General features: G+C 44.7%; 1 protein-coding gene across 1 annotated transcript in view; it reads left to right on the top strand.

The window, feature by feature from the left end:
• Positions 1-365: 365 nt before the first annotated feature.
• The window catches only part of SVEP1 (sushi, von Willebrand factor type A, EGF and pentraxin domain containing 1), a 570842-nt gene continuing 545853 nt past the window's right edge, over positions 366-25354 (top strand). The window contains exon 1 of the mRNA XM_075316174.1: positions 366-1228. Coding sequence (XP_075172289.1) covers positions 722-1228 — 507 coding nt within the window. The 5' untranslated portion in view covers positions 366-721. The remainder of the gene's footprint in view (positions 1229-25354) is intronic.

The following is a 25354-nucleotide window of genomic DNA, read 5'->3' as shown; positions in this document are numbered from 1 at the left end:
AATACATAATAGTTTCCCTTAAAGTTTTACCATATAGAGTTATTTTACTTATGGAATAGGTGAATATATTGTAGGTTAAAATATTACTTCTCCCAATAGATGTTTTCAATTACAGTGGCACTCGTGGTATCTGCAGACATGTCCCTTGAATGCCTCTGCATATCTCTGCCAGACATGTGGGATCAATCAGGGGCTGATGTGCGCTTTTGGGAATGTTGACAGCCTGACATACATAGGACTCCGGTGAGAAGAGAGCTCAGCAAATCAGCCATGAATAGAGGAGGGGGGTGAAGGAAGGAAGATTTGCAAAAAAAAGGCAGGCAGATCTTAGCAGAGTAGGAAACACAGACAGAGGGAGAGAGAGAGGGGAAAGTAAAGCTGAGACAATAGAAAGGGAGGGAGAGAGAAGAACAAGAGAAGGATAAAGGTTTGCAGAGACTCTTGGATATACTCCTGCACAGCTTCTTAAGAATGAAGAGGAGGGAAGGACATTGATTTGTACAGCACATGAGCAAAGCATGCAGCCAGCAACCCTTCTTGCAATATGTTCTCTGTCATTCTTCACATCTGCAAAGCTACTTGGCTAGTCAATGTGGAACCTTAGTTTTAGAGCAGGCAGTCTACAACAAACACTTTAAGAACCAGGGGAGGGTAAGGGCAATAGAAAAGTATCTATTATTACTTCCTACAAAGCAGCCAGTTGGTTCCTGCTCAGGTGACCATGTTGTGCTTGGCTTCCATATATTGCTGCCTTTCTTTGGTCCATTGCTGGTCAACTTTTCAGCACCAGGTCCCAGCTTTTAGGAGCTCCTCATCACAAGTTTTCCAGATCGCAGACAGCAGGATTACTCAAGAAACAGACAGCACAGAAACCAAAGTTGAAAGGCTTGGACAATATTTCAAGAAGAACATTAGGAGGTTGAGAGAGACAAGTCATAATTTGGACCTGGTCTTCTTGGTGGACGAATCTTCTAGTGTAGGCCATGCCAACTTTGTTAATGAACTGAGGTTTGTGAAGAAGCTTCTCTCTGATTTCCCAGTGGTGCCTTCTGCTACCAGAGTGGCCATTGTGACTTTTTCTTCCAAGAACAATGTTCAGACCAGAGTGGATTACATTTCATCTAGTCAGTCCCACCAACACAAGTGTTCTCTCCTCAATAGAGAGATCCCAGCTATCACATACAAGGGAGGGGGGACTTACACCAAAGGAGCCTTCCAGCAAGCAGCGGTAAGATAATGCATCATATCTACCCATTATGAAAATTGTGACCCTGGTATACTTTGTAGTGCTTCTGTACGAATAATAATCAAACAAGCACATCATTTGCTATTACAATATCTCTGTTTCAGCATATTTCACTACTTATATTTATACACATAGATGTATATTATTATCAAATATAGTTTGTATAACAATAAAGCTAGCCATATAATATCACTTTTATGGTAATGTGAGTCTATGGATAACTACTCATGCCAATGATGCTGAAAACCACAATAACATACTAGAAAGCTTTTCCCTCGAGAAGAAACTAGTGATGTGGACAAGTGCGTATATGAAACTTTTAGGTGAGATACAGATTCTCTACATACTTTTAGCTGCGTAAACTTATTTTATGGAATAATCATAGTGAATAAAAAGTTGTCAATCTGCAGGTGAAGGTTTATTATGTTAGATCTAATTTGATCTTCTAATTGTTATTACTGATATAACAGTATATAAAAGTAATATAAAAGTTTCTTATATAGTTAAATAGAATTTATTTTACAAATTAAAGTGTATGATGAAAATAAGGCAATCTATAAATGGATAGAGAAAGGAAAATACAGTATAAAGGAGGACAAACCTCTCCATTGGTACACCACTATATTCTCCTAATAATTCTTGGTAGAGGAACTACTGAAAAGGAATTCAGGTGATTGATGAAAATGTGGGGTTTGCTGTATAAGTCTAATCTGCAAGCAAAGGTTTACAAAAAGTGAACAATCCCTTTAAAAAAAATAGCATGTGACTATGTAAAATAATGGGGCCCAGGAAAGGACAGTAGTTTTGTAATTATAGCATAGTACTATCTATCTAATCTTTGTAGTAATAAAGCTAATTTAAGTAGTTCACTTCATTGATAATAACAAGTGATGTGGTTGTGGTTGTAAACTTAAGTGGATCCACATGACTGTGTAATGTTTGCTTCTTGCCCAGATGTTGCAATTGATGTCACCGTGTGAAAACTTTAATAATCATTATCTAGATAATTGGTTGACTACATGGATTATTCCTAACAGAGAACAGTCTGTTGTATTGGATGCACTATGGAAATGCTTGTTACAGATTAGCCATATTTCAGAGTTCATATTTTGCTAAACTATTATCCAAGCACAAATAGCTCTAGTTCATAAAGTTTATTTTTAATATATAAATATTGCAAGTTAGTACTTTTTTAGTTTCTAATTTTACTTTCTACTAGAATTTTAGACCTATATTAAAGACCTATATTAAAGATGCTCTTATGAACTGTCTAAAAAAGTTTCGTAACACAGCACAGAACAAAAAGCAAATATGTGCAGCAAGTTTTTATTTACCCTTTTTTTTAGTCTTTTTTCTAAGATCGAAATGTATCACAGAACCAAGGAATAAGTGGTGTGTATTCCCTTCTTCCTCACAGCACAACCAGAGATGGTGGTTGAGCATGTCTGCGGTCCCTCCAGCAAATATTTACCTGAGTGCTACGTCATTCCAGGCAATAGGAGAAATAAATTATGTGCTGGATTGGACAGTTATGTCATGCATTTTCTATTAATTTATATTTCTTCTAACGTACTTTTTTAATTATATTTTCGGGTAAATCATTTTAAATATAGTAGCCTGTGTAACCTGTGAACCAGCGGGTTTGCCTAATGTGGCCATGTGATATCTAGTTTATGCATTTAAACAAATATACAAATAATAATTTAGAAAATCACAGTACATTAAAGATTCTAAGATGTTGATGGACAGTGATGACCTTAAAGGGAACCAATCACCAGGATTTTTGTATATAAGCTAAAGCCAGTGCTATACTGGCACTATCAAGCTGATTCTATACATACCATTAGTGGTCAGCTCCGATGTTTAGGTTTTGAAATCCATAAAAGTAAAGTTTATAAAATTAGCTGCTTGTTGAGTGGCAGTTGCAACAAAGCAGATACTAGGAAGGACCTGTGTGAGGTCATACCCATGTGACCTGGTATGCAGCTTTGTTGGCTTTTGGTCACATGGGTATGACCTCACACAGGTCCTTCCTAGTGAAAAGTCATATCGATTGTATTATACTTATGCCAATTCTAACAGGGGGAGGGGATAACTATGAATATATTACATGCTCAGTTGCAACTGCCACTCAACAAGCAGCTAATTTTATAAACTTTACTTTTTTGGATTTCAAAACCTAAACATCCGAGCTGACCACTACAGGTATGTATAGAATCAGCCTGATAGTGCCAGTATAGCACTGGCTTTAGCTTATATACAAAAATCCTGATGATTGGTTCCCTTTAAGCATTTTCAGCCTGTGTCACCACCTGTCCATACTGACGGGAACACTACTGGCCCACATAGCCTACATACCCAGAATTTGTATCTTTTATCCCATGAACTTATAGAAAAGCAGCAAACTTTCCAAAAGTTTTGAGACAGACACAAATTTTGGTTTTCACAAAGTTTGCTGCATCAGTGGTTTTAGATCTTTTCATCAGATATTTCTATGGTTACTGAAGTACAAATATAAGCATTTCATAACTTTTTATACTTTTATTGACAAATGCATCAAATTTACATGAAGACTCAATATTTTCAATGTTTGCCATGATTTTTCTGTAATTCACCTTGACATGCTGGATATCAGCTAATAAGTTGGCATTTATTACAATTTTTGTGTGTTTGTTTGTCCAACAACTTTTTTAGGATTGTCTACAAGTTCTCAATGGGATTGATATCTGGGAAGTTTCACAGCCACAAACCAAAATTGTCAAGGTTTTGTTCACTGAATCACTTAGTTATCAGTTTTGTGTTGTGGTATCATCTCACTCAGCCTGGAGAAAGCATTGTTCATCACCAAATTGCTCCTGGATCTTTTGAAGAGATGCTATTGGAGCATATTTAGATACATTCTTTATTACTGACAATGTGGGTAAGCAAAATTGCGAGTAAGCTCACTTCTTTGGAGGGAAAGCAACATCACATATGATTGGTCTCAGGATGCTTTATGCTTTACTGTTGGCATGATACATGACTCATGGTAATGCTCATATTTTCTTGTCCCGAATCATTCTTCCAAATGTTCTAAACACTCAAAAGGGGGCTTCATCAGACAAAATTACTTTACCCAGTCCCCTGCAGTCCAATCTATACACTTATTGTAGAATATATAAACAATTAACTTTGCAGGATAGCCAGGAATTAAATGTCTGAGGGCTTGCGTAAAATTAATTTCTCTGACAAAGCCTCCTTCTGACTCTTTGGAACATCTGGAGGAAAAATGATTGTCCAGAGAAGTAAAGCTGAGCGCCATCATGAGTCCTGTGTCATGCCAACAGTAGTGCATGCTGAGAACATTCATGTGTGGGGTTGCCTTTCATCTGAGGAACTGGGCACACTCACAATTTTGCCTAAGAGCAGCAGAATGAATAAAGAATGATATCTAAACGTCCATTAAAAACTACTTTGCACAACAATTCAGAAGCAATTTTTTGATGAAGAATTATTTTTCCAGCATGATGGAGAATCAGGTCACAAGGCAAAAGTGATAACTGAGTATTTGAGTGAAAATCCCCAGATCTCAATAGCATTGAGAACCTGTGTTCAATCCTCAAATAGTGTGTATAAAGAAAAACAGAAATTATTAAAAACGCCAAGCACTGATTAGGCATGAATAGGTTGACAATAGTCAGGATTTGGCATAGACGTTAATGTAATCAAAACAAGAAAACACTCAGTTGTCTGAGACACACTGTCAGTCAAAAGCAGATAACAGCTACTGTTGGTACAGTGTCATATACTTTGGAAGTTAGAACCCTAATTAGAAAGTGTACAAGATGCGTAAAGGAATCTGATCTCCTAATAAAAGTTTGCAGTCACTCTATTTAACTGCAAACTTCTAAATCCTGACAGTATGTGTACTACGCCCTATCAAGATTCTGCAGTATTGCTATTGGGAGCTGTTAGTCATGTGACCGCGCAAACAGTATGTGATTTGCACTACTTCCAGCCACATTCTGACAAAACTTGCTCTTCCTTACTCAGTTCACTTGTATTAAGTGAGGCCAAGCAGGATTAGTCAATACCTGAGAACATGCATGAAAATTGCCATATTGTGACCTTCCACTCTTGCTTGCAATACAGTGTGCAGCTCCCACACTGTAAGAATTCAGATGTCTACAGACACATACAGTAACTGTGGAACTTTTTATAGAAGACCAAACAATCCCTGTAAAGGCAGAGCTACTGAAACATTCTAACAGCTTTGGTTTCCCATAGAGAAATATTTCTTATTTATATATATATATATATATATATATATATATATATATATTGCTAAATCTTAATATATTGGAAAGCACCAATAGCCAGAAATGCTTTAGAGGAGAATACATTATTTCGAGAGTGAAGAGTGCCAAATGGCTGCTGAAAATTAGCCTTAGTAGACAAAGCAAACTAGTGTATATTGTTCAGGTCAGTAGACTCACAATGTCCTCCTTTATTTACTCAGCAGTTGGTCTTTATCTTCTGCTGACATCATCAAGCCATTACAGCAAAGGTGGGCACACTTATTTCCTAGTTTGGCAGCAGTCCTGTTAGAACTGGAAACTAACTCAAACTAATAACTAGATCAGCAGTGTTTTATTTGAGATTTACCACATGGAAATACTCAATGCCAGCGTCATATGGTAGATCTATCGTCCGATCGCACGAGCGATCATACTCTCCCCCGTCGTTTGTGCGTCATGGGCAATTAGTTGCCCGTGGCGCACAAAGTCATTAACCCCCTGTCACACACACTTACCTCCCGGACGATGTCGCTGTGGGCGGCAAACATCCTCTTCCTGAAGGGGGAGAGACGTTCGGTGTCACAGCGACGTCACACAGCCTGCGGCCAATAGAAGCGGAGGGGCGGAGATGAGCGGAACATAACATCCAGCCCACTTCCTTCCGCATTGCCAGCGGTAAGCTGTGTTCATCATTCCCGGGGTGTCACACGGAGCGATGTGTGCTGCCTCGGGAACGATGAACAACCGGAACACAGAAGGAGGACCGACAGTTTGAAAATAAACGACGTGTCAACGAGCAACAATAAGGTGAGTATTTTTGCTCGTTCACAGTCGTTCAGAAGTGTCACACGGTATGACATCTCTAACGATGTCGGATGTGCGTCACGAATTCCGTGACCCTGCAGACATATCGCACGATATATCGTACCGTGTAATACCGGCATTAGAGTTGTCATACCTGCACACTTATTGTCTGCGTTGCTGAGAAATAGAGTTGACCAAATCAAATTAGAGTTGAATCTTATAAAATTCGCAAGTCACTGCAATATTGAAAAATTTATGAATCAGCTCACATACTTATGAAGGCTGTCCATCAGCTCAACCACTTGGGCTTCCCAAAATGACTAGCAGCTTTCAGGTCTCATAGTATAGCTCAGCTAATAAGAAGAAACTATAATAGTGTGAATAAAAGCCTAGAAAAGGAATGCAGCAGCCATTTTAGTGTGATTTTTAGAATAGTGGGAGGGTGTTAGCACTCATAGCTCAGCAATAGAGATACAAAGAGCCTTAAAATATTGGACAAATACTTGAATAAATAATTTGATGTATAATTTCAGAACTGAAGACCAGGAGAGTAGTAGTCTGAAGATATGAGAGCTTGAATAGATATGGGGAGAGAGAAAATAGGAGAGGTGCCAGTATTAATACGAAACTGAGGTTTGATCAGTAGTCTTGTCTATCTGACATTTGTCCTGCTTCATTTGAATTTCAATTATAATTTTTTTCTTTATTCATAATGCACTAAGAAACAGAAGAAAGTTAGCACAATATTTTCTATAGAAAAAATGATCTGAAAGCAGTGTCAGCAGTATGAGTAACATTAGTTTCAAACTTTCAAATCAATCAGTGTCAAACATCAGTGTCAGTGTTTCTCCTTGTAGAGAGTCCAACGACATATGCAATCGCATATAAGAATTATGTCTTTATTAAATAGATTAAAATGTTAAAAAACAAACCATACAAAAGAATGTCTCCAAAAAACGAAAACCCTCAAAGGGTAAATATTATATTGGGAACTCCTAGCCAGACAGCTCCCGTGTCGCTGCCTGTAAAGTGGCCTTTAGGCTACGCTCCCACAATCAGTGTTTGTTGAGTTTTTGATGCTGCATAATTTCTGCACTTTCGTTTACTTTTCATTGCGTTTTTGTGTGTGTTTTTGATGTTTATTTTTATTATGTTTTTGATACTGCATATTCTGTCTCTGTTTGGTGTGTCATATTTAACCCCTTCACCACCCATGATGGATATAATCCCCGCCCCCTGCTGTGGGCAGGTCGCGGCGATCCGCGCACATATCAGCTGTTTTTAACAGCTTACATGTGCGCCTGTAAGTTACAAGTGGAATCGCTTCCACCTGCAACTTTTAACCCCTTACATCTCGCTGCCAAAGTCTGGCAACGAGATATATTTGCGTGTGGCCATTACTTTTACTTTCCACCGCCCCCACCGGAAGTCACATGCGTGATCACGTGACTTTCAGTGATTGCCATGGTAGCACAGGTCATGTGAGGACTCCTGTAGCTGACATGAATTGCTTTTGGTTTCACTCGGCCCGGAGCCGAGTGAAGCAGAAAGTGAGCATATCTGCTGTTTACAGCTGTATAACTGTGATCAGCAGATAGGGCAGAGCGATCGTATTGTTGATCCATATACAGTTAGGTCCAGAAATATTTGGACAGTGACACAATTTTCGCGAGTTGGGCTCTGCATGCCACCATATTGGATTTGAAATGAAACCTCTACAACAGAATTCAAGTGCAGATTGTAACATTTAATTGAAGGTTTGAACAAAAATATCTGATATAAATTGTAGGAATTGTACACATTTCTTTACAAACACTCCACATTTTAGGAGGTCAAAAGTAATTGGACAAATAAACCAAACCCAAACAAAATATTTTTATTTTCAATATTTTGTTGCGAATCCTTTGGAGGCAATCACTGACTTAAGTCTGGAACCCATGGACATCACCAAACGCTGGGTTTCCTCCTTCTTAATGCTTTGCCAGGCCTTTACAGCCGCAGCCTTCAGGTCTTGCTTGTTTGTGGGTCTTTCCGTCTTAAGTCTGGATTTGAGCAAGTGAAATGCATGCTCAATTGGGTTAAGATCTGGTGATTGACTTGGCCATTGCAGAATGTTCCACTTTTTTGCACTCATGAACTCCTGGGTAGCTTTGGCTGTATGCTTGGGGTCATTGTCCATCTGTACTATGAAACGCCGTCCGATCAACTTTGCAGCATTTGGCTGAATCTGGGCTGAAAGGATATCCCGGTACATTTCAGAATTCATCCGGCTACTCTTGCCTGCTGTTATGTCATCAATAAACACAAGTGACCCAGTGCCATTGAAAGCCATGCATGCCCATGCCATCACGTTGCCTCCACCATGTTTTACAGAGGATGTGGTGTGCCTTGGATCATGTGCCGTTCCCTTTCTTCTCCAAACTTTTTTCTTCCCATCATTCTGGTACAGGTTGATCTTTGTCTCATCTGTCCATAGAATACTTTTCCAGAACTGAGCTGGCTTCATGAGGTGTTTTTCTGCAAATTTAACTCTGGCCTGTCTATTTTTGGAATTGATGAATGGTTTGCATCTAGACGTGAACCCTTTGTATTTACTTTCATGGAGTCTTCTCTTTACTGTTGACTTAGAGACAGATACACCTACTTCACTGAGAGTGTTCTGGACTTCAGTTGATGTTGTAAACGGGTTCTTCTTCACCAAAGAAAGTATGCGGCGATCAACCACCACTGTTGTCATCCGTGGACGCCCAGGCCTTTTTGAGTTCCCAAGCTCACCAGTCAATTCTTTTTTTCCCAGAATGTACCCGACTGTTGCTTTTGCTACTCCAAGCATGTATGCTATCTCTCTGATGGATTTTTTCTTTTTTTTCAGCCTCAGGATGTTCTGCTTCACCTCAATTGAGAGTTCCTTAGACCGCATGTTGTCTGGTCACAGCAACAGCTTCCAAATGCAAAACCACACATCTGTAATCAACCCCAGACCTTTTAACTACTTCATTGATTACAGGTTAACGAGGGAGACGCCTTCAGAGTTAATTGCAGCCCTTAGAGTCCCTTGTCCAATTACTTTTGGTCCCTTGAAAAAGAGGAGGCTATGCATTACAGAGCTATGATTCCTAAACCCTTTCTCCAATTTGGATGTGAAAACTCTCATATTGCAGCTGGGAGTGTGCACTTTCAGCCCATATTATATATATAATTGTATTTCTGAACATGTGTTTGTAAACAGCTAAAATAACAAAACTTGTGTCACTGTCCAAATATTTCTGGACCTAACTGTAGCCTCCTAGGGGGACTAGGAAAATAAAAAAAAGTAAAATAAAAAGTTTTAAAAAATAAAAAAACCCTAAAAGTTCAAATCACCCCCCTTTCACTCCATTGAAAATTAAAGGGTTAAAAAAATGAAAAATATACACATATCTACATAATTGGTATCGCCGCGTTCAGAATTGCCCGATCTATCAAAATTTAAAATTAAGTAATCTGATTGGTAAATGGCTTTTTTAACCCCTCAGTTACAAGTAAACCTATACATGTTTGGTGTCTACAATCTCACACCGACCTCAGGCATCACAACAACACATCAGTTTTACCACATGGTGAATAAAATATCCCAAAAACTATTGTGCAATCACACTTTTTTTGCAGTTTTTCCACACTTGGAATTTTGTTGCTGTTTTCCAGTACACTATATGGTAAAACGTATGGTTTCATTTAAAAGTATAAGAAATTTAATTGGTACTAGTACTAGTAATTCATCCGCGCAAACAGATTTGTACTTTTGTGAAAAATGTATTCTAGAATTTGTTTTTTATTTTTTCTACCATAGAATAATGTTGCGCCCCTGACCTGGTCAGGCACCACTGAGTACTGCACCCATGCTGGGGCAGTACTTCCAGGTGATCCTAAAGGCTGGAATAGGGTGTGTACGCACAGACACATAGCAACCAGGTCTCCCATACCTTGAGAGGAGACACTTGGGTAGACTTAAGAGGGGGCTTGCCTCCTCATCTCATCAAGGGGTGTAGTGGACGGCCTGGGAGCTAAGATGCAGAGGCTGAAAAGAAAGAAGTAGAGCGAGCCAGTCTGGTAGTGGTAAGCGGCGGTTGCTAGGAGACGCAGATGCGCGCTCACACTAGTCAGACCCTGCGGGTGGAGTAGCCGTTAGCGGGGGAGAATGGTGAATGGTTACCAGGGAGTCAGTCAGAAAGACAGAGAGAGAGTTGGTCGAGTACGGGTACTCTGGTGACTAGGCATGCACGGGGAACAGGTCCCTAGAGTAGACGTCCATTTATTGATTCGCTAAACCTGCCAGTGAGGGGAACTACAAGTCCTTCACCAACCCATCTAGAGTCCGAGCCTCAGCAGCAACGAGGGGGCCCATAGGGGGATCGAGCCTGGAGCCTTCTCACTTAGTCCACGCTGCCGGCAAACAGACCAAAAAGGGGAGAAAAGGCAGTAGCGACTTCCCTGAATGAACACCATGGTACTTCAAGTCAGGGGTTATCCGAAAAAAGGAGTGCAAGGAAGGTGAGTTAATGGTTACCCTTAGACCGGCCTGAAGGAGTTCCTGGTTTTCATCTGGTTTATCTCAGCATCGCCCGGGTTACCTCACAGAAACAACAAAAGTGAGTAAAGAGCAGTTGAAAGACATTTTGGACTAAGACTGAGTTATTCTGGGACCTGTTGTTCTACACACCCGAGTCCCTGGGGCAAGCCTCACTCACGGGAGGACATACCATCCGACTGCAGACTCCATCAGCCCCAGACGCTCATTAAACCTGCAGTGGCGGTCACCCTTATTCCTGACCGCAAATTGTGAGTGGCGTATACATATTATACAAAAACTACATACCTGTTGCCTTGCCATATACTAAAAAAGGCCCTGTGGCGTCCCTAAAGGTGGATTGACGTCCCTGGGACGACCGGGCTTCACAATAACACTTATTAATAGGGTTTAAAACAGGGGTGGGGAACCTCCGGCCCGCGGGCCGTATACGGCCCGTGACGACTTTTTATGCGGCCCCCGGGCACATTCCCGGGGACCATTGTGCTTTGGTGGCAGCCGCGCTTTTCCCGGCTGCCGGCCCTTTAAATCCCACAGCCTGATGCCCTGTGGGTAGATGCTAGAATGTACGGGCTCTCTCCAGATCCTGACTTCCAGGACCTGACTGCAGCCCATACATTCTAGGCTTATCCCCGGCATGTGTGCTCTGGTGGGCGGGTAAGCAGCAAGCTGCGATAAAGTCACACAGAAGAGCTGCAGCAGGTTTACCAGCCTCCCGGACATGCTGTGTGTGTGTGACTCTCCCTCCCCCTCACTGCGAGTACTCAACCCATCGCTGCCCCCCCCCCCCCCCCCCCGCTCAGTGCTGTGTACACCCTCGTACTGTGTGTACCCCCCAATGCTGTATGTACCCCCCAATGCTGTGTGTACCCCCTCGTGCTGTATGTACCCCCCAATGCTGTGTGTACCCCCTTGTGCTGTATGTACCCCCTAGTGCAGTGTGTACCCCCTAGTACAGTGTGTACCCCCTAGTACAGTGAGTACCCCCTAATGCTGTGTGTACCCCCTAATGCTGTGTGTACCCCTTAATGCTGTGTGTACCCCCTCATGCTGTGTACCCCCTCATGCTGTGTACCCCCTCATGCTGTGTACCCCCTCGTGCTGTGTACCCCCTCGTGCTGTGTACCCCCTCGTGCTGTGTGTACCCCCTCATGCTGTGTACCTCCTAGTACAGTGTGTACCCCCCAGTGCTGTGTACCCCCAGGTGCTGTGTGTACCCCCTAGTGCTGTGTGTACCCCCTAGTGCTGTGTACACCCCAGTGCTGTGTGTACCCCCTCGTGCTATGTGCCCCCTAGTGCAGTGTGTACCACCTAGTGCAGCGAGTACCCCCTAGTACAGTGAGTACCCCTTAATGCTGTGTGTACCCCTTAATGCTGTGTGTACCCCCTAATGCTGTGTACCCCTTAATGCTGTGTGTACCCCCTCGTGCTGTGTACCCCCTCGTGCTGTGTACCCCCTCGTGCTGTGTGTACCCCCTCATGCTGTGTACCTCCTAGTACAGTGTGTACCCCCCAGTGCTGTGTACCCCCAGGTGCTGTGTGTACCCCCTAGTGCTGTGTGTACCCCCTAATGCTGTGTACACCCCAGTGCTGTGTACCCCCTCAGCGCGGTGTAACCCCTCACTGCTGTCCGTGCCCCCCCTAGTGCTGTCTGTACCCCCTGGGTGATGTCTATGCCCCCCCACCAGTGCTGTCCGCACCACCTAATGCTGTCCATGCTGCCACCAGTGCTGTCCATGCCACGGTGAGTGCTGCCTGTGTCCCCCTTATGCTGTCCATGCTCCCCAGTGCTGTGTGCCACCCCTCAGTGCTCTTAACTCGCTACTGCTGTCTGTACCCTCCCACTGCTTTCTATGCTCCCCAGTCCGTGCTCTCCTATTGATGTCTATGTTCCCCCAGACCTGTCTGTCTCCCTAATGCTGCCACCCAGTGCAGTCCGTGCTGCCACCCAGTGCAGTGCGTGCTGCCACCCAGTGCAGTGCGTGCTGCCACCCAGTGCAGTGCGTGCTGCCACCCAGTGCTGTGCGTGCTGCCACCCAGTGCTGTGCGTGTCCCCAGTCATGTCTGTGCCACCGCCAGGGCTGTCCATGCCCCCTACTGATGTATATGCCCCAGCCCCTCCTGTGATGTATATGCCCCAGCTCCTCCTGTGATGTATATGCCCCAGCCCCTCCTGTGATGTATATGCCCCAGCCCCTCCTGTGATGTATATGCCCCAGCCCCTTCTGTGATGTATATGCCTCAGCCCCTCCTGTGATGTATATGCCCCAGCCCCTCCTGTGATGTATATGCCCCAGCCCCTCCTGTGATGTATATGCCCAGCCCCTCCTGTGATGTATATGCCCCAGCCCCTCCTGTGATGTATATGCCCCAGCCCCTTCTGTGATGTATATGCCTCAGCCCCTCCTGTGATGTATATGCCCCAGCCCCTCCTGTGATGTATATGCCCCAGCCCCTCCTGTGATGTATATGCCCCAGCCCCTCCTGTGATGTATATGCCCCATCCCCTCCTGTGATGTGTACTCCCAGTGTCTCCTGTAATTTATGCGCCCTGGCCCCTCCTGTGATGTGTATGCCCCCAGCATCTCCAGACAGAGACAAACCTGGAAAAGCAGCTGTGAGAAACAAGATGATCAATATCACCGAACATTACAATCGCACCAAAGAGAAGCAGCTCCGGCCACCACAATAGGGGTGAGTTAATCGTTTGACCAAATATAGCAGGGTTATTTTTCAGGTTGATAATGTTGTGCGGCCCCCAAAGGTTAGTAGGAAATTCCAAATGGCCCCCGGCAGTAAAAAGGTTCCCCACCCCTGGTTTAAAACATCAGTAGGTTATAGATTAAAAATTAATACATGTATACACAAATTCTTAATGAACAGTGATATTACTTAAAGCAATAATATTATTGCACACTGAAAGTTGCCCCGGCCGGTGGCTAACTAAAAAATGTTTAAAAATCATATTTAAAAGCAAATGATAGTCCACCATGAATAAAAACTCACTTCAATAAATTGAGAAAATCCTTATTGTTCCTTATGTGGTAAAGCGCATGTTCAGAGTCATAGTTATGGTGTATGTAAGCGCTTACCCTGGACCATACGATGATTTCCGTGTCCCTGCTGCTGTTTATCCCGTGTGTCCCACACTCTATGGCATGGGTCCCCAATTCCAGTCCTCAAGGGCCGCCAACAGTGCATGTTTTCAGGATTTCCTTAGTATTGCACAGGTGATAATTTAATCACCTGCACAGTTGATGATTCCAACACCCATGCAATGCTAAGGATATCTTGAAAACATGTACTGTTGGCGGCCCTCGAGGACTGGAGTTGGGGAACCCTGCCTACGGTGTAAAGACCTGCTGGATCTCACAGAGGTGCTTCTGAGGTGAAAGGATTTAAAACAAGCAGCTCTCCGGTATTTTTCCCAAAAGTACAAATGCTCCAGATGAGCATTGTGATAATTTGTCCCTATACTGCACTGAAATCATACAAGATACAATATAGAGCACTGTACTCCACTTATGGACTACTTAAGGAGTCAATTTTTTGTGCCCGCATGATGTAAGGGCAGAGAACTTGATTCCAGTGGTTTATCGTTTTATAATTTTAATAATATCACTGTTTTTTAGCTGCTAGTCTACAATTCTCTGAATGCTGATCTCTGTATGATCCTGCCAACAATACTGATTGGCAGCTTACTTTGTACACTGTGCATAGGCAGAAAACTGCCAATGAGTGATGGAGGTGGGATTACACAGAGCTCAGGAATATGGAGTACTACCTGGAAACAGGTTTACTAGTCCTCTTCTGATAATCTGCTGCTAAAATGACGATTGCATAAAAAATAAAGCAAACAGCGCAATAAATTACATATCACTGGAATCAGGGTCTCTGATCCTTCATCCTTTTGCTGTGATTAGATGGCAAACTCCTGGTGATAGATTCGTATTAAGGGGAATTTTATGAAAATTCCCTGCAGCCTCGCAGTTTTGTTAAGTCATTTCCACTTATAAGGGAAGCAATTTTGATAATAATGTTATATTAGGGAATTGAGAGTTATATAATTAATCTCCAATGTAGTCATTAAAATTGGAGCTTTACTAAACATTGCATAAATTACATATAGTTTTATCATGACTCTTTTACATAATGTTCCTATTGAAATATGCTAACAAGAAGACTGGTACTTGTGCACAGAAGTGATGGGAATTGTTACTTTCCAGCTGCTGGCTCTGTTGGGAAGTGTTACTAATCCTCTGTGAATCCCTAGTATTTTAGGGTTGTTTAAGGGTTGATTTATCCCGTCTGCATGGATATCACTAGGCTAAAAGATGTCAGTTGGGAGTACATGGCTGCAGACCTTACACCCACACAGTTTTATGATACAAGCCATGTGTTACTTTCAGTGTAAAGTTAGCTCTTTGTATTCTTCCAGAAAATCCTGAAGAGCCCGACCATGGGTATCAAAGAAAATGTTCTTCGGTCAGGTCACTAGCTTTATGTAAGCAATATTGTTGTTTTATACGAGACTATAGATCACCAGGAGCAGAACATAAAGTAATTTTCGACTTTTCCTTTTATAAAATACAACTCACCCCTATACCTGTCGGCAGTATATACACATAGCACATACAATTTATATAGAGAGAATTTACTCTCTATATTTCTTTTTCCTTTTTTTTTTTTTATAAAGGCATTATATTCAGGGATGATCGAATACTTCAAATATTTGGCTTCGAGAATATCCGACGAATAGGTCGCCGATATGCGAATATTCGATGCGCAATGTAAGTCTATCGGAAACCCGAATAGTTGCTATTCGGGTTTACCATAGACTTACATTGTGCATTGAATATTCACGAATAGTCGAATAGCGGCGACCTATTCTGTAAATAATCGCGAAGCCGAATATTTGAGGTATTCAATTATCCCTAGTTATTTTTAAACAGTGTCAGATCAAGGGCAAATGTATGTGGCACATAGTTGGTATGGCAGTGCCATACACATTTTTTTTGTCAGATTTAACCATTATATGAAATACCATGTTTCCCCAAAAATAAGCCCTACCCCGAAAATAAGCCCTACCAGGAATTTTTGGCTTTTCGGAGTAAGGCTATGTGCGCACGTCGCGTAAAAACATGCAGTTACGCTGCGCTTTGTAGCGCAGCGTAACTGCATGCGTCCTGCGTCCCGTGCACAGTCTATGGAGACTGTGCAGGGGCCGTGCGCACGTGGCGTTTAAGAGCGCAGCGCTTCGGCTACTGCCGAAGCGCTGCGCAAAAAGAAGTGACATGTCACTTCTTTCCTGCGCTTTGCCGGCAGCTCCTGCTCTGTCTATGGCAGGAGCTGCAGGCAGAGCGCATGGAATCGGCGCTCACTACGGACATTTCTGCAGCGATCTAAAGCGCACATGTGCTCTTCAGATCGCTGCAGAAATTTCTGCAGGGCTTGTACGCAACGTGCGCACATAGCCTAAGTCTTAAATATAAGCCCTGCCCCGAAAATAAGCCCTAGTTGCGGTTCAATCATAAAGTGTCCATAAGGCTAGAAAAGTTAAAGAATACTGCAGGACACTGCACAGAAAGCAGACACCCCCAAAAAAGAGAAGACACCCCCAAATGAGAGACAACAGACCCAAGAGAGAAGATAGACCCACAATCATACTCACCACACCATAAAAAGTAAGTACGATTGTCATGTGAGTGTCTGCCTTTTTTGGGGGGGGTAACTTACTCTCAACCCGTGTTTCCCCAAAAATAAGCCCTACCCCCAAAAAAAAGCCCTAGTGCATTTTTTCAGGTCAAAAAAATAATATAAGACAGTGCCTTATTTTTGGGAAAATATGGTGAGAGGCAAGCAGAAGTACAGCAGAATGCTCTAAGGAAGATGTATACCTACATATGTATACCTACTTGTAATACGGCCATGTAACTAGGCTCCAAGGGACACAATAGGTCCATGTTCAAACTACCATTTGAAAAAAAAAAAACGCCTTTACCAAGCCCATGCCTGAATTTAATTATTATTATTATTCATAGAATGCGTCATTAACTCAGAAACAGCAGGGTGTCACGAGAGGACTACTCCTTATGAGTGTGCTGTCACAAATGGTAATCCAAAGAATTCCTCCGGAAAAATATATCCTTCCAGCTAACTATGGGATATTCTACTTGACGATGAAATGGTTTGTGCTCATGAAAGTGGCTCTGCTGTGCACGAGAAGATACTCAGACGTCCCATCTGTTTTCTGTTTAACAATTTACTCATGTCTTTAAGATCCATGATAATACATGCAGGGTTCAACTGGAAAATTCAGCCTGAATGGGGTTGTATAGAGAAAAGTAATAAAATGCACTGTTAGGACACAGCAGCTGTCAGTAGTCCAGCAATTGGAAATATTCCATTTCCATGCCTGTGAATACCTTTTATTGATAAAATGTTGGAAGATCAAATCCATAGAAAGAGTTTGAAGGCTGAAAAATGGTTATATTTGGCTGTCGGCTGGTGTTTGAGATATGACAGAGACTACAAACAAGTAAAATGATAAGAAGAAATAAAACAAATGAGTTTACATGTGAATGAACAGAAACTATGATCCCTTACTCCCAGTGTAAGCACTTTCTATACAAACAGTGTTCTTTAAAGGAGTTATCCGACATACACTCCAAAAAAAATTGTAAGCTAATCTGTGCTGTATTGTCATATAAATCACCCCTACATTGTTATTTTCTGTTTTCTAACTTTTGTTTCTCTTGAATTCACACTTTATTCCCTGCAGCTCTTGTTTACATTTAGCTCCAACAAACATGACAATTTCCTGTATTCTTGGTTGCCAAACCTCAGTCAGAGCTGTCACCGCCCAGCCTCAGTGTACAGGAACGCCCCCTGCCCGGCCTCAGTGTACAGGAACGCCCCCTGCCCGGCCTCAGTGTACAGGAACGCCCCCTGCCCGGCCTCAGTGTACAGGAACGCCCCCTGCCCGGCCTCAGTGTACAGGAACGCCCCCTGCCCGGCCTCGGTGTACAGGAACGCCCCCTGCCCGGCCTCAGTGTACAGGAACGCCCCCTGCCCGGCCTCAGTGTACAGGAACGCCCCCTGCCCGGCCTCAGTGTACAGGAACGCCCCCTGCCCGGCCTCAGTGTACAGGAACGCCCCCTGCCCGGCCTCAGTGTACAGGAACGCCCCCTGCCCGGCCTCAGTGTACAGGAACGCCCCCTGCCCGGCCTCAGTGTACAGGAACGCCCCCTGCCCGGCCTCAGTGTACAGGAACGCCCCCTGCCCGGCCTCAGTGTACAGGAACGCCCCCTGCCCGGCCTCAGTGTACAGGAACGCCCCCTGCCCGGCCTCAGTGTACAGGAACGCCCCCTGCCCGGCCTCAGTGTACAGGAACGCCCCCTGCCCGGCCTCAGTGTACAGGAACGCCCCCTGCCCGGCCTCAGTGTACAGGAACGCCCCCTGCCCGGCCTCAGTGTACAGGAACGCCCCCTGCCCGGCCTCAGTGTACAGGAACGCCCCCTGCCCGGCCTCAGTGTACAGGAACGCCCCCTGCCCGGCCTCAGTGTACAGGAACGCCCCCTGCCCGGCCTCAGTGTACAGGAACGCCCCCTGCCCGGCCTCAGTGTACAGGAACGCCCCCTGCCCGGCCTCAGTGTACAGGAACGCCCCCTGCCCGGCCTCAGTGTACAGGAACGCCCCCTGCCCTCCCTCTGCACATTCAATGGCTGTCAGTATTCTGCCCAGCACCTGACCTCTCAGCATGTGACAGAGCAGAGATCCAGCTTCTCTCATCTGTGACACAGCAATCACATCACATCCACAATGGTAACAGAAAGAGTTGTTACATGTTCCTCACCCCTTATAGATAAATGAATACTGTGTAAGGCTGACTATATATAGCACCCAATGTGAGTCTATAGTAGATATATACGCCATGTATGTATGGTACATGTGTGTGTCCTGGTATGTGTAGAGCTTGCTCCACATGCTGGGACCTGGGCTGGCCTCTATCCACAATTGCCTCTTTTGCAACATAGAAGCGGTTATATACAGGTTACAGGTATGTGTGCTCTATTATGGTTCTGCTTTTAACTTTATCTAGGAGGCCGCATGGCACATGAAATACAGAATATAGAGTAGGACCCCCGTATTGAGATTTGCCGTGACGTTGGCAGGGGTGGCTCAAAGAATTGATCAATTATTTGCTAAAAATCTCATTTATATTACAGTACAGTTGGAATAAATCTGTGAATTTGCACTTTTTATATGATGCATGCCATTTTCAGATCGTGCTGGCTCCCCTCTCTCTCTGTTTGGTTGTAGTTATGCTACAAATGTCTGGTGGCTGGTCACCACCATGCTATGCACGCCTGATCTTGGTTTGCAATATATTCCTTCTGTTGGTAGCTGTACACATTCAGTTGCCTCACCATTTCCACAGGCATTGCTAATTAAGCACCATACTTGGATCTGGTCCGCCTTTATCAATGGTTGCTGTCTGGCACTGGGAGGGTCAGTTCTGATATAGTCCTGGTATGTGTAGAGCTTGCTCCACATGCTGGGACCTGGGCTGGCCTCTATCCACAATTGCCTCTTTTGCAACATAGAAGCGGTTATATATACAGGTTACAGGTATGTGTGCTCTATTATGGTTCTGCTTTTAACTTTATCTAGGAGGCCGCATGGCACATGAAATACAGAATATAGAGTAGGACCCCCCTATTGAGATTTGCCGTGACGTTGGCAGGGGTGGCTCAAAGAATTGATCAATTATTTGCTAAAAATCTCATTTATATTACAGTACAGTTGGAATAAATCTGTGAATTTGCACTTTTTATATGATGCATGCCATTTTCAGATCGTGCTGGCTCCCCTCTCTCACATATATATATATATATACATATACACACACATAGATTCTCCAGGCTTATCCCTCTATGTGTCACTATATGAATTGACACATTGGGCTCAGAATGTGGAGTGTGCAGCTTGCATACGAGTGGTCACATGACCATTCATTCTGACTGTCGACAACTGCGTCTGCTGCATGTGATGTGAGGATTCACATATCTACACTGTGTAGCAGCAAGCAAGATATAGTGCGATAATAATAATAATCATCATCATCTACAATAAAATATAGTTACTGCAGATTTTTGTGAAAAATCTCGACCACTATTTTTTCCTTGGGCTACATGGTATTTTGGTCATGCTGTCATACATCACAGCATGCCTATGTCACTACTAGCATGATGCAGGTCTGTGAGGTGGCTTTCATTTCCGCACTGGTAATAGCCACCCGTCCCTCACAGCATCACTCTTTCAATGGCATCAACATTGTGGATGCACATACAGTTGAAAACAAGAAGGAATCATAAGCTCCTGCTCCATCTTTCACCCTGTTTATGTGAGCTCTGAGAGTCAGCACTGTGTGCATGATGTCCCTATATCGCACCCTCTGTACTGAGCTTCAGGACACACGCTGCAGAAAATGGAGCAGCAGGGAAATGAGGAAAGGTGAGTAAATTATTATTTGTCAAATTTTATACATAAATGGGGAGAAATATGTGTGTTCACATAGTGTTGGGCAGAGATGGCGTCACCACACCGGTGCACTTGGGCAAGTGCCAGGGTCCTGTACAAACTGAGGCCAACTCGCTGTTGGGGACACTGTCAGCCTTGTTTGCTTGACGGTGTCCCCAGCTCTTTATGATGTATGGTGCCCACCGCCCTGGTAACTGTCTCCCCCCTCCCCCGTGCACTCTCCTCTTGTGCGCTGTCTCATCAGTATGTGCTGAGTGCAGCGTTATGAGCTCCTGGCTTCTAAATACTAAGAAGCTGGGTGCTTACCTATCCCCACCAGATGGCACATCCTCGCCACCTCTGCGTTGCCCGCAGCACTGTGATGAGATGCAGAGTGATGACATCATCACACTGGGCTGCTGGATGACATGCGGCCTCCCTACTCTGCTACACTCCCTTGTTTCTGGTCACATGGCTAATTTGCATGCAATGCCCTAGAAGGGCTTTGCATGCACAGTAGTCATATGTAGTTCCTCAAGTGACACTGACAAGCACCTCTGCTGCAGCTGTGGCTAGGACTAGGAGAAAATGTTGGCCCTGCTGGAGCTTAATAATGCTTAGTAATTATTCTGGGTACAGCCAGGCCACCACTCTTCACCGGGCACGATATCAAAATCACAGTTGTAATGCCCTGATGGCAGCCCAGAGCACTCAGATCATATTTCAGAGATGTCTCAAGCAGCTTTTACTATAGCGGTCCCTATAAGGCCCAGTGCCCATGCTGTGTAGTTTTGACATATATTTTGAGAAATCTGCAGCTAAATCTGCATGTCCATTGTGAAGCCAGCAAAGTGTATTAGAATTCATAAGGGCTGTGGCCACGTTGCTTATTCTTCTCTTGCGTATTTGGTGCAGATTTGTTGCCGAAAAAAAGAAATCTTCAACAAATACACAAGGGCAAAATACTCAACATGGGCACAGGCACTTCTCAATTCTCATATACTTTACTGGCATAACAATGGACATGCAGATTTTGCTGCAGCTTTCTTAAAATCAGTGTCAAAATCTGCATCAGAATGTGCTGTGTGGAGCTGACAGGAGCGGCGGCTGAGTAGCGCGATCAGCTGGACTGTCACTGAGGTTACCCGCGGCCACCGCTGCATCCAGGTAACCTCAGTGACAGCTCAGCCGATCGCGCGGCTGTCTTCATTAGCTGCGTGGAGGTGACCGTAGCGGCGGTGTATTATGCAGCTCCTGTCACCTGCATGCAGCAGAGCTGGATGCGACGCTGGAGGAACGTGGATTACGCCGGACAAGGAGGGCTTTGTTGTGGGTAATAAATTGGTAATGAGGGAATTTGTTAGTGTTTTTTATTTCTAATAAAGGATTTTTCGGGTGTGTGTTTTTTAACTGTAATTTACAGATTAATCATGGAAGGTATCTCGGTCAGATGCCTGACATGATTAATCTAGGACTTATTGGCAGCTATGGGCTGCCAATAAGTCCTTATTACCCCGATTTGCCAATGCAACAGGGCAAATCGGGAATAGCCGGGTACAGTCCCAGAACTGTCGCATCTAATGTATGCGGCAATTCTGAGCGGCGCTGGCTGATATTGTTAGGCTGGGGGGCTCCCCATAACGTGGGGCTACCCATCCTGAGAATACCAGCCTTCAGCCTTATGGCTTTATCTGGCTGGTATTAAAATAGGGGGGACCTCACGCCGGATTTTTTAATTATTTATTTATTTATTTTACTGCACAGTATAGACACGCCCACCGGCTGCTGTGATTGGGTGCAGTGAGACACCTGTCACTCAGCGTGGGGGCGTGTCTCACTGCAACCAATCATAGGCGCCTGTGGGCGGGGAAAAGCTGGGAATACGAGATTGTTTAATGAGCGGCCGGCTTTTTCAAAAAAGGAAAAGCCGCTGGAGCAGTGTGAATGCCGTGCAGAGCCGGGGATCGGGGATCGTTGAGTATGAGAGAGGGGGGGAAACTTCAGTCACTCGGGGGATTAGCGGTCACCGGTGAATCCTTCACAGGTGACCGCTAATCATGACGCTACACAGACAGAGCCGCGTGGTCGCTGTAAAGTCCCCTTTACACACTGAGACTTTGCTGCACAGCGGGAAACAAAAGGAACAAAGAATGGTCCTGAACGATTTCTAGCGATCACAACTTCACAGCAGAGGCCAGGTCGCTGATGTGTTTCACACACTGCAATGTCGCTGGGGAGGTCGCTGTAACGTCACAAAACCGGTGACGTTACAGCGATGTCGTTTGCGATGTTGCAGTGTGTAAAGCCACCTTTAGTGCCTTTCATGTGGCACTAAGGGGTGCTTAGCCTTGTATTTAGCCAATAAATAAAGAATTAATAAAAAAAAAAAAAACGACGTGAGGTCCCCCTTATCTTTTGTAGCCAGCTAGGGTAAAGCAGACGGCTGCAGCCTGCAGACCACAGCTGGCAGCTTCACCTTGGCTGGTAATCCAAAACAGAGGGCACCCCATGCTGTTATTTAAAATTAAATAAATAATTAAAAACAAAAAACGTGGGGTCCCCCCCAAATTGGATCACCAGCCAAGGTAAAGCGGACAGCTGTGGTCTGTTATTCTCAGACTAGGGAGGTCCACCGTTATTGGACACTCCCCAGCCTAAAAATAGCAGGCTACAGCTGCCCCAGAAGTGGCGCATCCATTGGACGTGCCAATCCTGGCGCTTTGCCCCAGCTCACCCCGCGCCCTGGTGCGTTGGCAAACGGGGTAATATATGGGGTTGATGCCAGATGTGTAATGTCACCTGGCATCAAGCCCTGGGGTTGGTGAGGTCAGGCATCTATCAGATACCCGACATCACCAACCCAGTCAGTAAGAAATAAAAAATAGACAACCAAAAAATTTTTATTTGAAAAAACACTCCCCACATTCCCTCTTTCAACAATTTATTGACAAGAACAATCAAATCCGGGTCCGGCGTAATCCAATAACGGTGTCGCACGGCGATCCATACCATAGTCAATGAGACTCCCAGTCAATGAAGAACAAAATGTTCCCCATTGGCTGGGAGAGCCGTGCAGTGACCTGAGCTAACATCAATAGGTCAGCCCAGGTAACTGCAGGGGATGCCGAGCGCTGCCGTCAGGAGGTTAGATGAGTTCATTACCTGCAGTAACGATCTCATGCTCTCCTGACGTCAGCGCTGTCACTGACTTCTATGCCCGCCGCGTTCTACGCAGTATCGCGAGAGCCCGTGACGTCACTGCTAGTGACAGTCTCTGGCCGCCCGCGAGACGGGCAGAGAAGGCAGTGACCGCGGTGACGTCAGGAGGCAGGAGATCGTTACTGCAGGTAATTATGTCATCTAATCTAACCTGCAGCTACATGTGCAGAGAGCAGGGAGCCGCGCACACTGGGCGCTGGCTCCCTGCTCTCCTAGCTACAGTACACATCGGGTTAATTAACCCGATGTGTACTGCAGCTACATGTGCACAGAGCAGGAGCCGGCGCTGGCAGCGAGAGCGGCGGAGGCTGGTAACTAAGGTAAATATCGGGTAACCACCTTGGTTACCCGATGTTTACCTTGGTTACAGCTTTCCGCAGCTGCCTGATGCCGGCTCCTGCTGGCTTCATTTCGTCGCTCTCTCGCTGTCACACACAGCGATCTGTGCGTCACAGCGGGAGAGCGTCAGTGTCCCGCTCCCTGCCAGCCCCGCGGCGTGAGAAGCTGCAGATACTGCGGGCAGACACTGACATTGCAGTGCGGGCAGCTGCGGGGCTGGCAGGGAGCGGGACACAGACTGCACGGGCAGTGAAGCAGCGCTCGTCATCCCCGCGGATGCACGCAATGCAGGCTGAGAATGAGAGGCAGCTTATACTGCAGAGGGGGGCAAACACTGACAGGGGGGGGCGGGGGGGGGGTGAAATGGGGGGGGGAACAGTTCCCAGGGCGTCAGGCAGTAAACATAATAAAGCGCTGGGGACACAGCGCTGGCAGTGTATCGGACAACAAGTGTTCCTTGCCTTATTGAACTGGACACTGACTCGGCTGCAATTCAGGGCGCACGTAGCTGGGCACAGGAGGCGGAGGAGGGAGACTACGGAGTGTGTGGGAGGTTGTGGGCAGAGTACGGGGTGCGGGGAAAATGTGTGGGAGGGGGCAGGGAACGGGGGCGTTTACTCCAAACACTGTACAGCCCAGCAGGGAGGTGACATGCTGTTCCAGATTTGCATGTCAACATGGCTCTGCCCATGTAGACGTGCAAAGGCCGGAAGCAGCAAAATCGCGGCAGGAGGGGTCACATGACCGCTCTGAGCCGGGGGAGAGGGGCTGACAGCGGGGCAGGTAAGTGGTCTCTATCTACTTACCTGCCCCAATGTAGCCCAATAGTGTAATAATGAAAAAAAGTCAAAAGAAGCCGGATAACCCCTTTAAGTCTTTGTATCTTTTTAAATCTTTACATTAGCTTGACCTCATCATGAGATACAGCCTATATTGGTCTAAAAATATACAGTACTAATTGGTTGTAGCTGATATTGTTATTTACATCTATTTTATCCTATTCAAATTTATCTTAAAAAAATGCATCAATTTTATAGCACCTTTAATGACAGGCCACTCACATTAACATCCAGCTCCTATAATATTGTAATAGACTACCTCATTTTCTTACAGAAAATATATTTTCAAGATAATGTTTCATCCCCATGTAGATAACAGGAACAAGCACAAAAAGTGGGAGATTTCAGTTGTGAAAATCAAGAATTAGGAATGAAGCTCTGCATAAGTATAAGATATACTGGAGATACACTGGGAAGCAAAAGGGTAACAATGTTTTGAACTTTTGACTTTCAAGCTCCATATCTCACCATCAACTACAGCTTTGAACGTGAGACTACCTTTATTTTACAGGCAATCATCTTGGCTATCTCATATGGAAAT

This window comes from Anomaloglossus baeobatrachus, chromosome 1 (genome assembly GCF_048569485.1).
Source record: "Anomaloglossus baeobatrachus isolate aAnoBae1 chromosome 1, aAnoBae1.hap1, whole genome shotgun sequence".
Classification (NCBI taxonomy): Eukaryota; Metazoa; Chordata; class Amphibia; order Anura; family Aromobatidae; genus Anomaloglossus; species Anomaloglossus baeobatrachus.
The sequence above is the reverse complement of the archived record's forward strand: the minus strand, read 5'-3'. Positions and strand labels throughout refer to the sequence as shown.